The sequence below is a fragment of the Glycine soja genome, chromosome 8, assembly GCF_004193775.1.
Source record: "Glycine soja cultivar W05 chromosome 8, ASM419377v2, whole genome shotgun sequence".
Classification (NCBI taxonomy): Eukaryota; Viridiplantae; Streptophyta; class Magnoliopsida; order Fabales; family Fabaceae; genus Glycine; species Glycine soja.
In genome coordinates, this window is record NC_041009.1 from 14,952,374 (window position 1) to 14,965,664 (window position 13,291).

General features: G+C 32.3%; 3 protein-coding genes across 3 annotated transcripts; 2 read left to right on the forward strand and 1 right to left on the reverse strand.

The window, feature by feature from the left end:
• Window positions 1-10: 10 nt before the first annotated feature.
• LOC114422240 (E3 ubiquitin-protein ligase RING1) lies at window positions 11-2,172 on the reverse strand. The gene is made up of 2 exons (XM_028388495.1): window positions 1,142-2,172; window positions 11-830 (listed from the first exon to the last, which is right to left on the reverse strand). Exons 1-2 carry the CDS (start codon window positions 2,058-2,060, stop codon window positions 796-798), a joined length of 954 nt encoding a protein of 317 aa, XP_028244296.1. The 5' UTR covers window positions 2,061-2,172; the 3' UTR covers window positions 11-795.
• Window positions 2,173-4,901: 2,729 nt separating this feature from the next.
• LOC114422241 (protein RETICULATA-RELATED 1, chloroplastic) lies at window positions 4,902-8,294 on the forward strand. The gene is made up of 8 exons (XM_028388496.1): window positions 4,902-5,480; window positions 5,784-5,948; window positions 6,079-6,171; window positions 6,248-6,363; window positions 6,800-6,898; window positions 6,990-7,295; window positions 7,440-7,604; window positions 7,750-8,294. The coding sequence occupies exons 1-8, from the start codon at window positions 5,151-5,153 to the stop codon at window positions 8,033-8,035; spliced, it is 1,560 nt and encodes a 519-aa protein (XP_028244297.1). The 5' UTR covers window positions 4,902-5,150; the 3' UTR covers window positions 8,036-8,294.
• Window positions 8,295-8,553: 259 nt separating this feature from the next.
• Window positions 8,554-9,767, forward strand: LOC114422242 (elongation of fatty acids protein A-like). Its single transcript, XM_028388497.1, has one exon. The coding sequence runs from the start codon at window positions 8,760-8,762 to the stop codon at window positions 9,558-9,560; it is 801 nt and encodes a 266-aa protein (XP_028244298.1). The 5' UTR covers window positions 8,554-8,759; the 3' UTR covers window positions 9,561-9,767.
• The last annotated feature ends 3,524 nt before the right edge of the window (window positions 9,768-13,291 follow it).

Genomic DNA, 13,291 nt, shown 5'->3' on the forward strand with positions numbered 1-13,291 from the left:
TAAATGTTAGAAGTTAGTATTCTTAGCTTTTGTTAGAAAAAATTCCTGTAAACTTTTTCTACTTCCTTTGCCCTTAAACTAACTTGTATTTCCTGAATTTAATAAAGGTTTACTTACAAACCATAGAGTTTTGCTTACATTTTTGTGAGAAGTTTTCAAATAAATAAACTTTACAAGCAAATAATATCCAACGGAAAAAAAAAAACCTAAAAAACGTGGGGATATATGCCCTATATGCATGAATGATCTTATCATTTCATTTCATACAATATAGAAAACAATCTAATAAATATTTATGCGCGGCATAAAATGCGCAGTGTAGTTTTTCATATGCATACTCACAAATTATATGATGGATTTTTTCTTTTTGCCTTTTATCTTGGCTGCATAATTTTATTGAAATCATAATTTGCATAAATGCCCCAAAGAAATATGGGGTATCTTCATATTAGCAAAGGAATTACCGCAAACATTCACATTCAAGAGATTTATGGGCACAGAAAGTAAAAAGCTATGTATTTATATAGATAAGAGAGAGGGAGAGTAAAGAATAAATAAAAATCGATCAGGACACAAGTGAAGATCTCATTTTGAAATGTAGTTCTTCACCAAGAAATAATGTTTTTTCAATCATGATAATAACTTGTGGGCACATGCACCAGAAGTAGCCTTCGAAATCTTGAGTATCAATTCCATCCGTGTTCTTGAAATTTTACCTGCTTAATATTAACCAAGTGGAATAATTCTAATATGATAAACCAGGTTTCATGAGTATGATAGATCTCACTGATGAAGCTATATAACTAACAATGCTCGCCACCAAGAGCTACCTGCAGGTTCATATGTGACACCTTTGTCAGCCTTTAAAACTTCCAACTAAGGTAACAACAAATTATTATACTGTCTGAGATTTTGTAGCCCCTGACCAATCATCTGTATAATATATTATTAATCCTTTTACTTAAATCAAAACATATGATTATGTGTCACGTTGAAATTTACTGGAACAACCTGATCTCGGAAATGTAATATTTTTCCGTACCGTAAACTTTCATTTTTTTATAAAGACTAAAAATAAACAATGTTTTAAGCCTTAAGATTATAAATGAAACATTGTTTTAGCCTTAGATTTTGACATTACCTCTACGACCACGAACATGATTTTCTTGGAAATTAAAGTAGGACAGTGCCCAATCTAGAACAGAACGGATAGGCCAGAACGAAGCCAGTTGGTTCCAAATCCAGACCAAGCTGCTTGCAGCATTTTCATCATCATTTTGTAAACGGTAGTAATTAGCATTATTAGCACTAGTAACACCTTGTAGCTCATAGCGACACACAGGGCAAGTGTTGTGCATGCGCAGCCAAGGGATGATGCAGTCAGAATGGTAGAAATGCTTGCATGGCAACTCTCTAGCTTCCATGTCAAGCAAAAATTCATCTTTGCAAATTGGGCAATTGGGGTCACTTGCCAAATGTGTTTGTGTCAGCTTGACCATTGGCAATGCTGCAATGGCTGAAGATGCTGCTGGAGGTGGCCCTGGTCTATTATTATTGTTCTGAATCACCCCATCAATGAAGTCATCTAATAGTGCATTGTTCTCAAAAAGGGTGTCATCATGATCATCAGTGTCATTGGAAATAGGCCTAGGTACACGAGTTGGCCTTGGAAATCGGAGTGTAATCCAAGCCTGATGAGGATTTGATGAATTTGAACCATCTTCATAATTTTCTGTTTCCCAATGTGGGATTGTGTTGATCAAATGGTTGTTTTGCCTCCTAAGAGGTGGATCAAGAATGAGAGCCAAGTTATGCAATAGTTGAGTAGCAGGTGAAGGCTCTAAGTTATTCGGCACGTTCATGAGAAGCCTTGGCCTTGAGATATCAAGCTCATAACGCAGTTGGTGGAAGCAATAGGGGCACGTAGAAGTAAAACCATCATCATTGTTTGTAAAGGGTATTCTGACGGTTCTCTGGCAATATATGCACCATAAATAGTGGAAAGTTCTCGTTCTTCGAACCCCGTTAGCAACAACACGAGGACGGCCTGTCAGAGACATACGTGGATTGAGAATTTGAGATGATGAAAAGGTTGTTGTGTTTGGAGGAAGAAGGAATTAAGATAGATAGAACGTGGAACTATTTGTATGTGGTTGTTTTCATGAGAGGGATATGATGGTCTTGGATTGGAGCCACAAGAAAGGGATTCCTTTGCCTATGTTGCTATATATTGATATTGATCTCTGCTTTTTTGGTTAATCATCTAATGCATGCATGACATGCTTTCTTGCTTTTCTTCGTAAACTCTTTCTCCTCTTCACAAGGCAAAAAGGATGCTTGAATGATAATGGCAAGTTACTCACATGCAGCAATTTTGGTTTCCTTGAAGGTTTCTATGTGATACAATATACCTTATTTTAATGGATAACACCAAGCTTAATTTTCTTGATGAGCAGACCTAGATGCAAAGTAAGGAAGTATTAATTTGATTTAACTTGTTTTAGTTTTTTAAAAATATTTTTTAAAGAAAGAATTTGATCAAATAGTTTTTAATTTTAAAAGTTTTTAATGTTTTTTAATCATAAGATGTAAGAAAAAAAATGACTGCATAAGATGTAAGAAGATAAACTCCAAATTAATAATTATTTTCAAGAGACTTGCGTATTTGATAATTGTATGAGAATTTATTGGTAAAAAAAATAAACTTGTAAAAATTATCAAATAACTTTAATTTTAAATTTAAAAACCTTTTTTATTTTATCTCTGATTTTAAAATAACTTTTAAACTTAAAAAAGTTAATTCAATTACTTATTGTTAAGTACGTACGTGTAACGAATTTAGGCAGAGATACTATCACTTCATTTCTATAGGAGATGAAATTGAAAGGAAATAAATAGTAAAGAAAGAAAATATAAAAGAATTTGAAATAGAAAAAAAATACTATTTAGAATAATAGAATTAGGAAAATAAAATAAAATGACTTTATTTATTTTTAATTGTTTGATTATATTAAAAGGTAAAGAAAAGAAAAAATAAATAAAATAATTTAATTATCCTTTTTAAAAAGGAGCACTATCCCTCTCTTTAATGGCCTTTAAAAAAAACACAATTATGGCACATCTAAATAACCCTTAATTCATAAAAGTAAGAATATTTAAATGTACGACTATGCTTACTATGAAAGGGACTAATTTTTTTTTATTTGTTTAAAATTGTACTAAATTGATGTGTTTGAGGTACTTTTTTTTATTGATAAACGTTAGTTTTATCAAAATATTAAAGAAAAATATTTGAATTCACAATTTTTTCTTTATTTTTTCTTTCTTCAGTCAGCAAGTAAATCTTAGACGGACTAAGTAGATGAGTTTAAGATTGATTATTGATTTGGTTAAGGTCTAATGGTGTTGAATGGAAATCTATATATGAGTAACAAAGGTATGAGATTTTTTTTTTTTTTTTTCATTTGGTAGTCTCTCTAACAAGGACGATACATTGTGGAGAATGAATATGTATATTCAAAATTACTATAACACTCAAGTCAGTAAGAATTTTACCATAATAATAATGTATATTAAATGCTTACATAATACAATGCATTGACGGAACTTATAAGGTGAGAAATAAATTAAATACAGTACAAGCCTTCTCATAGAGAATAATATTCTATCATCTTAGTGTGGCAATAAAATAATTTTACTATGGGTCAAGATGTGATCCATTATTCATAAGTGTGTGTAGAGATTAATAATCTTTGTTAATGAGTTTAATCAATAAAATGTTACATTTTTTAATGTTCAAGTTTCCAACTTATAACATTAATGTCCTATTTTGTAATTCAAAATAGTAACATATTCCTATAACGCACGAAGATTTTTTAAATTTGTAATAATTCGAACATTTAATTTATAATTTATAAGATGAGAAATAAATTAAACATGGTCCAAGGCTTCTCATAGAAAATAATATTCTATCTTAGTGTAACTAAAAAACAAGTCTACCATAGATCAAGATGTGCTCCATTATTCGTAAGTATATGTAAAGATTAACCTTTGTTTTATAAAAAAAATAGATTAATCTTCGTTAATGAGTTCAATTCAATCAATAAAATGCTACATTTTCTAATTTATCTTTTTTTTTTCTTTCTAATGTTCAAGTTTCTAACGTATAACATTAATGTCCTATTTTGTAATTCAAATCAGTAACATATTCCTATAAGGAAGCACGAAAGATTTTTTAAATTTGTAATAATTCGGACATTTAATTTATAAAATAAGATTTGTTTGAAAATATAAAAAATATCATAAAAGATATAATATAGTATCAATTTGTTTAAACTTTTAAAAAAATTATTAAAGGCTTAAAATAAACTTAAACAAATTGCCATAATATTATAATTAAAATGATTTTGAATAGATTCGAGTTAAAAAAATTAAAGTATTCAATTTTTTCAATATTAACAACTCATGATTTTGTTTTCTGAAAACAAATCAATTCTAAATATATTTTTAAAAGAATTATACTTTCATAGTCACAAATAATAATTATCTTTTATCAATTAAAATAAAACTAACTATTCTAAACTGTCAAAATATTGGTTTAAAATATGAACTATTTGTTTTGTTTAGGTGAAGATTTGTAAGATGAAATTATTTAATCTGTATAATTGAATTTATGAGGAATGAAAAATAACTTATATTTGATCGGAGAGAATAATATTTTTAGGATATACTTACAGCTTTCTTTAAGTATAGTTAAGCTTCCAAGCTTGTGGGAGATAAAAAAAAATTTAAGGAGAAAATAAGGAAACTAAGATTCTAATTAGTGTGGTACAAAATAAAAAAAGTGAAATTATTTGAAAGATTACAAGTATAAGAAAATTTGTGGCCAATGATCAAGGGAGGGTGAAGGCGGGCGAGTGGCGAGTGAACTCAGTGGGTTAGAAAATAGAATTGGGTTTTGGATTGGGTTGTCGTTTCGTTTATCTACTCTCCTCTTGTTCATTTCATCGCCTCTCAGCCACCTCCCCTTCGCTCCTCTCTCTCTCTCTCTCTCGCGCGCACTACAATCAAAGTCATGAAAGCATTTTGTTCATAGAAGAAGAAATTCCTCTTCCTATTAGATTAGGGTTTTTTTCCCATTCAATTCAATCATGCTTCCGGCACTGTCTCAATTCAAGGTTAACCATGTGGGTGTGGGGTTCAATTCGTCCCCTAACCCCATTCCCATGCTTCCCGCGCTCCGTCGCAGCCGCTGTGTTGTCCTCTTTCGCCTGCGATCCTATTCCTCCACAGACTTCAAAATCACCGCCCACGTCGAAACTGACTCCACCGTTCACTTGGAGCGTTGCTTTAACGCGCCCGTCGCTTCCCACCTCCCTTCCATTTCCATGAAGGGCGGCCAGTATGGTGCCTTCGGTGCCGTTACCTTGGAGAAATCCAAACTCGATATGTCGCAAAAGCAAACAAGGTCTAGCCCCGAGGTAACATTAACATTTCCCCTAGGGTTTCCTTCTAAACTTATCAATGCATAATAAAACAATGTTCGGTTTTAATTCTGTATCTAGATTTCAGTATTCTTTGCATGAGACCTATGTGTGTACTGGGTGGGTGGTGCCTTTTCATTTCTGTTTTTATTAGCAAATTAGTATATGGAAATTCCATAATGTTCCTGAAAATATAATTTTTTAAGTTTGCCCAATGGCATCGTGTAGCCCATGTAGCTGACTTCACTTGTTGTTAGTATTTGCCTATTTGGAAATTCATTTTCATGCTTTTGTTTGCAGCTAGACATTGGGGGAGGTGGGGGAGATATCGGAAAGAAAATCAATCATGGTGGTGGTGATGGAGGTGATGATGATGGGGACGATGACGATTACTTTGATGACTTCGATGATGGTGATGAGGGAGATGAGGGGGGCTTGTTTAGGAGACGGATACTTTTTGAAGAGGTTAGAAATATTATTTATTCATTTTATACAAGAATAAGTTTTTTTTACCCCTTTATCAAACGTACAACTTTTTTATGGCTTTAATTTGATGTTTCCTAAAGAAATGAAATTCATTCTGTATTTGTTGAAGCTATTTGACCGAAAATTTGTGGATGCTGTGTTAAATGAGTGGCAAAAGACTATGATGGATTTGCCTGCTGGGCTTCGGCAAGCTTATGAAATGGTACCATGTTTTTTAGGTTATTTTTACTTGTTTAGGCTGTTAAGCATAGGGTACTGACTGAATTTTTTGCTTTTAGGGGTTGGTTAGCTCAGCTCAAATGGTAAAATTTCTTGCAATCAATGCCAGGCCAACCACCAGTAGGTTTATTTCCCGAACTCTGCCTCAAGCACTATCAAGGTCTTTCATTGGCAGGTAATTTCAATTATGTCTTGGTTGTCTTAAATTATTTTATTCTAATATAAGAAAATTTAGAATCTAATGCCGCCTCACATTTACCCTCATATTTTTTCTTCTGAATCATTAGGATTTTAATTTTATTTTTGTCTTTAGGGATTTTATTTTAATTCTGGTAATTAGGTAGATTTCAATTTGAATCGGAGTTTGTTGGTCTATACATAGAGACAGTCATTTTGAACCTAATGCAGTTTTGGTCCTGATTAATAATAATTTTATTTTAGAGAGACTGAGTTTAATGAATTGAACAAGTACTTTTGCACCTAGTAGAGTGCTCTATTGTTTTTTTTTTCTTCCCCCCTCATGCCCCATCAAATCTATTGAGCTTTTAACTTTCTTTCTGGAGTGTATTTGTATATACTACTATCTCATATATACATCTTTTATTGTGCAGGTTGCTTGCAGATCCTGCATTCTTATATAGGTTTCTATTGGAGGAGGCTGCAACAGTAGGTTGCTCATTGTGGTGGGAGATAAAAACTCGGAAAGACAGGTGTGTTATGTATTTAAAATGATTTGGAAGTTTGTCTGGTGTTCTTAATGATGAATTAGAGTACTAATTGTTAACTTCAATTTGACTATAGGATAAAGCAGGAGTGGGATCTTGCACTCATGAACGTGATGACAGCAGCAGCATGCAATGCACTAGTCGTGTGGTCCCTTGCTCCTTGTCGATCATATGGGAACACTTTTCGGTTTGACTTACAAAATACATTGCAGAAGCTTCCAAACAATATATTTGAAAAGAGCTATCCACTTCGGGAATTTGACTTGCAAAAGAGAATTCAATGCTTTTTGTTCAAGGCTGCTGAGTTGTGCATGGTTGGTTTGAGTGCTGGTGCAGTACAGGGTGCGTTGTCAAACTCTTTGGCTAGTAAAAAGGAGGGGAGGTAAGCAGGGTTGAAACCCAACTTATGTTCAATAGCATTCAATTCATTTAATTGTTTAATACTATAGTTTTACCCATGGTTGGTTAAATTATGAGTGCTATATTAATTTTATCTTTGCATATGTTGTTCCTGAATTGTCTGCAGATTATCTGTGACAGTCCCAAGTGTGAGCAGTAATGCTCTTGGTTATGGTGCTTTTCTTGGAATTTATGCTAACCTGAGATATCAACTGTTATGTGGGTTTGATAGAGCAATGATGACCCATTTTGACGTCATTGGAGTTGCCTTGTTCTTCAGCACAGCATTCAGGTGGTGCTTTTTTCCCGATCAAATGAGTTGTTCATCAACAATGTCGAATTTGTTTTAGCAAAAGTTACCAATAGTTTTATATGGTAGGGGAAGAAAACATTTTATAGAAGCTGTTTTTTTAGTGTTTATTCTGAATTTTATGCAGGGTCTTGAACGTTCAATTAGGAGAGACCTCTAAGCGTGCCTGGCTTGGAGTTGAGGCAGATCCACTGGCTCAGTCGGATGACCTCTTGAAAGTTTATAACAGGACTTCTGAGAATGTAGAAAAGTCATCCTCAAAATGGTTTATATCAAAGAATGCGGTTGTTTCTGGGCTTGGACTCCTAGGCATCAAACAAAGGAATGCAGACGGGTCTGGTTCAGAATCTTCAGCTCCTAAATCTCGCCGGAAAAGGATTGTTCGGAAGAAGGTTGCAGCGGGTTCTGCTTAGTATCTTCTGATGTAAACGTGGTCATAGTCCAATTTTGCCGTTTGCTTCTTCTGGAGGGTCATTTGTGGTTTACTGGCTGCTTCACCAAGTCCGGGGGGTAATTAGTGGACCAAGATTTTTCATCACATTGAGGGTTTTGTTTTTAAATTTTGTTAGGAATTCTTATATTGATCCTTTTGTGTTTTGCTATCTGATTCTGTACTAGTATATATTTTGAATCTTTTAAATAAAGTAGAGCAAGTATTTTTTTTTTCTTTTACCTATTGGTCGAAACACCCACGTCCATATAAACCTTAATCGAGAGTCGCGTATAGTTCTTATACTCTTTTATCTCGAGTCTGTTTATTCTTGTCTATTGTTCTTGGCAGTGAGAACATATATCAATAAAACAATTAAAAATCAGTCTGATAGATGCATTAAAAAATTTGGTCATATATTTGTATATAAATGAGAAATGAGAGAAGCATTTCGAAAGATAGAATCAGACACCTTTTTAGACAATATTTCCACATTTTCTTTCATCTTTATTAATTACGAATTTACGATTCCTTATCCTAATTTAAATTGAACAACACGGTTCCAGGGAAGTTCTGTCCAACAAAAATCTCGACCAATAGCTATATTCTCTCATGGCTGGAGATTAGGTAGAGACAAAATTGGGCAAGAGATATGGGGTAGTTTTTATGATGCTTTGGGGAATGAATTTAATATCCATCTATCGAGAATGAGTTTGATGTCAGCACTGGAATGGTGGCTGGTATACCATCCCAGCATCCAGAAGTTCTCATGGAAGCCTCCTCACACCCCTTTCTCCTCCCCTCTCTTCCTTAGTCTCTCCATCCTCAGCTACCTCTCCCTCACCCTCCTCCTCACCCTCCTCCCTCTCCCACCCTTCCCACACCGCCTCCTGAAGCCCATCACCGCCCTCCACAACCTCCTCCTCCTCCTCCTCTCCCTCCTCATGCTCCTGGGCTGCTCCCTCACCCTCCTCATCCACACCCCTCACCTCCGCTGGGCCGTCTGCTTCCCACCCCACACCAATCCCACCGGGCCCCTCTTCTTCTGGGCCTACATCTTCTACCTCTCCAAAATCCTCGAATTCCTCGACACGCTCTTCATCGTCCTCTCCCGCTCCTTCCGACGCCTCTCCTTCCTCCACGTCTACCACCACGCCACCGTCCTCCTCATGTGCTACCTCTGGCTCCAAACCTCCCAATCCCTCTTCCCCGTCGCGCTCCTCACCAATGCCTCCGTCCACGTCATCATGTACGGTTACTACTTCCTCAGCGCCCTCGGCATCCGCCCCTCCTGGAAGCGCGCCGTCACCGACTGCCAGATCATCCAGTTCGTCTTCAGCTTCGCAATTTCGGGTCTCATGCTCCACTACCACTTCTCCGGATCCGGATGCTCCGGGATTTGGGGCTGGTGCTTCAATGCGGTTTTTAATGCCTCTCTCTTGGCCCTCTTTGTTGATTTTCATCTCAAGAGTTATGCTAAGAAACGCACTCTTAATAAGGACTCATGAATTCCTCGTCCATTTCATTGGTAGCATACTTTATCTTCTGTAAGACAAGAGAAAAAAAATATTCATTGGAATTCAATGACAATGTTTTTTTTTTCCTCCTCCTTGTTAAAGGATTATTACAAGATAATAATGCCTTACATTACCTGTCATCTTTATTTTCTTTCCTTTTTCCTTACCATTCAAGGGATGCAACTTTTAATCCGTTAATATGTGTGTTTTGGATCAGATTTAAGATCAAAGTAGAGTACTGTGAGCGGGATCAAATTTGATTTTGACTAAAATTTTCTATGTTTGATTATCTTAGTAAAATCAATCAATTTTAATATGATTATAAGTCTTGTTATATTTATTCAATTTTGAATGTATTTTATCTAATTTATCCTCCAATTCATGAGTCATATGCTTAATAGTGTGTTATATCATTTTTTTAAAAAAAAAGAAGAAGAAAATGTTATATTTCAATTTAATTTTTGGTGCATTTGTGTTTTATTCCATTTTTCTTAAAATGTAAAGGAGAAAATATGAACTTAGAACCAATGATTTTAATTTCTAAATTATCATTTTTGGGGTTTTTGAAATGGACTGTATTGTATTTTGAGCTTACAGATCCAAAGCGGACAATTCCGTCAATGTAAGGAAATTGTGGTGGAGATGGAAATGGGAACAGGGTAGCGGTCTTTCTACGTTCACGCTGAGAGCTGGAGCGACCAAAGGAAACAAAGTCTTTATTTATTGTGATTAAAAATAACTGATGATGAATTGGAATTATTAAAGTTAAATAATAGTAATAAAATATGAAAGTTAACATTATTGTTGTTATTAGTTTTAAATCTATTTTTCTTAATTTTTATAAAATAATAATCATATTTAGTCATCATTATATATCTTCAAATTTAAAACATTGATGGACCTTAATATTTCTAACAAAATTTAAAAAATGACAAAAATGATAAATCGTGAAAATATAAAAAATAAGAATAAATTTTTTAAAATATAATATATTAAACTAAAACAATTAAAAAAATATAATAGATAAAAAAGTAATATTAAATTATTTTAAAATTTAATAGAATACTAATATTTCTAACATAAAATTAAAAAAAAAAGATACATTTGAAGAATATAAATAATCATAATAAAAATTTTAAAACTTAATATATTAAAATAAGATAATTGTCAAATATTATGGATTAAAAGTGAGACTAAGCCGATTATTAAATATGTATTCCTTTTATTTATTTATTTATGTTAAATTTACTCAAATATCCTCACCACTTAGCCCTCCTCTCTTAGACCATCTTAGCCCTCTACAACAACTCGTCTCCTCTCACCCTCTCCCATGCATCAAAGTGGAAGAAACTCGTCATTAAAGCTCAGATCATGCAGTTCTACTCCATCTTCCTGGTTTTGGACCTTCAATGTCATTTTTTATGCTTCTCTTCTTGTTTTGTTTTGTCGACTTTCACAAGACGACTTATGGTGCATCCTTCAAGAAAAGTAATGTCTCTGTTAAACCTAATTTCAAGCCCTTTTTTTGTTCTGATCACACTCACAAGTGATCTGTATTATTACCAAAAATTTTGTATTTCTCAAATTGTCTTTGTATTAATTAATATTTTACTAAACTATCTTTAATTATTTTACAATAAATATTATCATATTAAGATTTTTGTGTTTTTGTCTTCAATTGGTATATAATGAGTTTAGTTATCACAATCTTACTTATACAATGTATTTGTTTTTGTAGCTTTTGCTTGCTAGTTTTTATGATATTGTTTTATCTACATTGTACCTTTGCCATAATGGATAAAAGGAGAAAGAGTTGCTCCCACTTGTATACCTTTCTTTTTTTAATATTAATAAGTGTAAGATAATTTAAACGTATTTAGTGAAATTAAATATTTTCTCCCTTTTTGTTTTCTTCCTTCATTTATCAATAAGAATTTTTTACATAGTTTTAATATCAATATGGTAATCTTATAAAGTCATAGTACGTATAATTGAAAATACATAAATAAATAAATAATATATTAATAAAATATGATAAATTAAAACAATAACTTCAAAATTTTAAAATACAATAACATACCCGTGCCATCGCACAGGTTATAACTACTAAATTAATAGAATAATTTATTTTTTTCTCTTATAAGAATTAAAGGAAATGACCGATATATATTAATTAATTAGGTGAAAAATAAATAAGTAAAAAGTGTGATGATAAACCTAATAGTTTTAAGGACAATGTTAAAAAATTAATACTCCTAATATTAATTAGTACTATTAATTAAATCAACTAAATTAGTTAAAAAGTGTTATATTTAAAGACGGATGTAGTAAAATTTACATTAAAGAACAGGAGAGATATATGTTGGGCAAATTGTTGAAATATTTTTCTTTTGTTATGTGTTGAAAGAATTGTGTTAATAGAACCTAAAAATTTCTTGGAAAAGAGTCTCTGCTTTCAAAGCATAACCAATAAAAAAAAGTAAATAGTTAAAACTTTATTTGTGGCAATTGATAAGTGTTAGTTTTTAATCCTAAAACATGTCTAAATATAAAGCTAGCTAGCATGTCCACACGAGGTCAGGGAGGAGGGAGAGAGTTCTTTGGAGATGGAGTCTGAATTTGTTTGGTTGGAGTGTGGAAGTGAAAAATGAAGCAAGAGAAAAGGGATATAATTGATGTAAAATATTTTTTTATATTGGTTATAATTTTTATTAATATAAAATTAATTTTTTTACCTCAATTAAATTACAAACAATATAAAAACTTTAGTGTTCTTTTTTGATAAGTTATAAAAATATTATTGTTTTATTTTCTTGTCTATCAATAAAAATTTGATTGTTCTGTCAATATAAAATTATCATCATGTTTTTTTTACATTCGATTATTTAACAAACAATGTAAAATCAGAAATTAACCCGCTGTTAAATCCCTTTTTGCACTGGTGAATGAAATTTCTTTCTTATTCATTTTTCTTTGATTAATTGAAAATATCACGTGCTTATTAGTCAGATTTTACGAAAAAAATCCATTCTTACTGTTTAGCGCTATGTTTTTTAAAGGTTGTTTAATCTAATAAAAACCGTCAAATTTAATAAAACAGTTTTTTTTTATGTATCTAATTTTTCAATACACACTTACCAAATTTCACAAGATATAAAAGAAAGTTTTTCCAAATAAGGTAAATTATTGATACTTGTCTATTTTGAAAAAAAAAATATAGAGCCACATAACAATTTGGATACAAATTATACATTTGAAGTGGGAGAGAAAGAAAGACAAAAAGAGGGAGAAAGCAAAAGAGTAAAGTAAAGAAGCATTGCAAGGAGAAACACAGTGTATGATTTTTCTTTTTGAATTTTATGTATTCATGTAATTATCATTGACTTAAGTGTTACTACTTACTTGCTCAATCACTGTTACCTTGGAATGCTATTCTAATAATATATCATTTTTCTATCACCTTAATTGTTTTTAGGTTATGAAGATAGTCTTCTAACATATTTCTTCCCATTAGTTGTTTTAGTTGGAGAACAAAGCAGTCACTCATGGTGAAGAAAGGTCCATGTTTTCATTACAAAATTAATTGTAAGTCCTCTATCTCTTTCTGTGGTTGTTGAGAATTTTGTTAGATTTTATTTTATATCATATTTTAAAATATTTTCTCAATCAAATCAAGTGATGAATGGGTAAATACATTGTTTCTCTTAAAAAAATTGAAAATA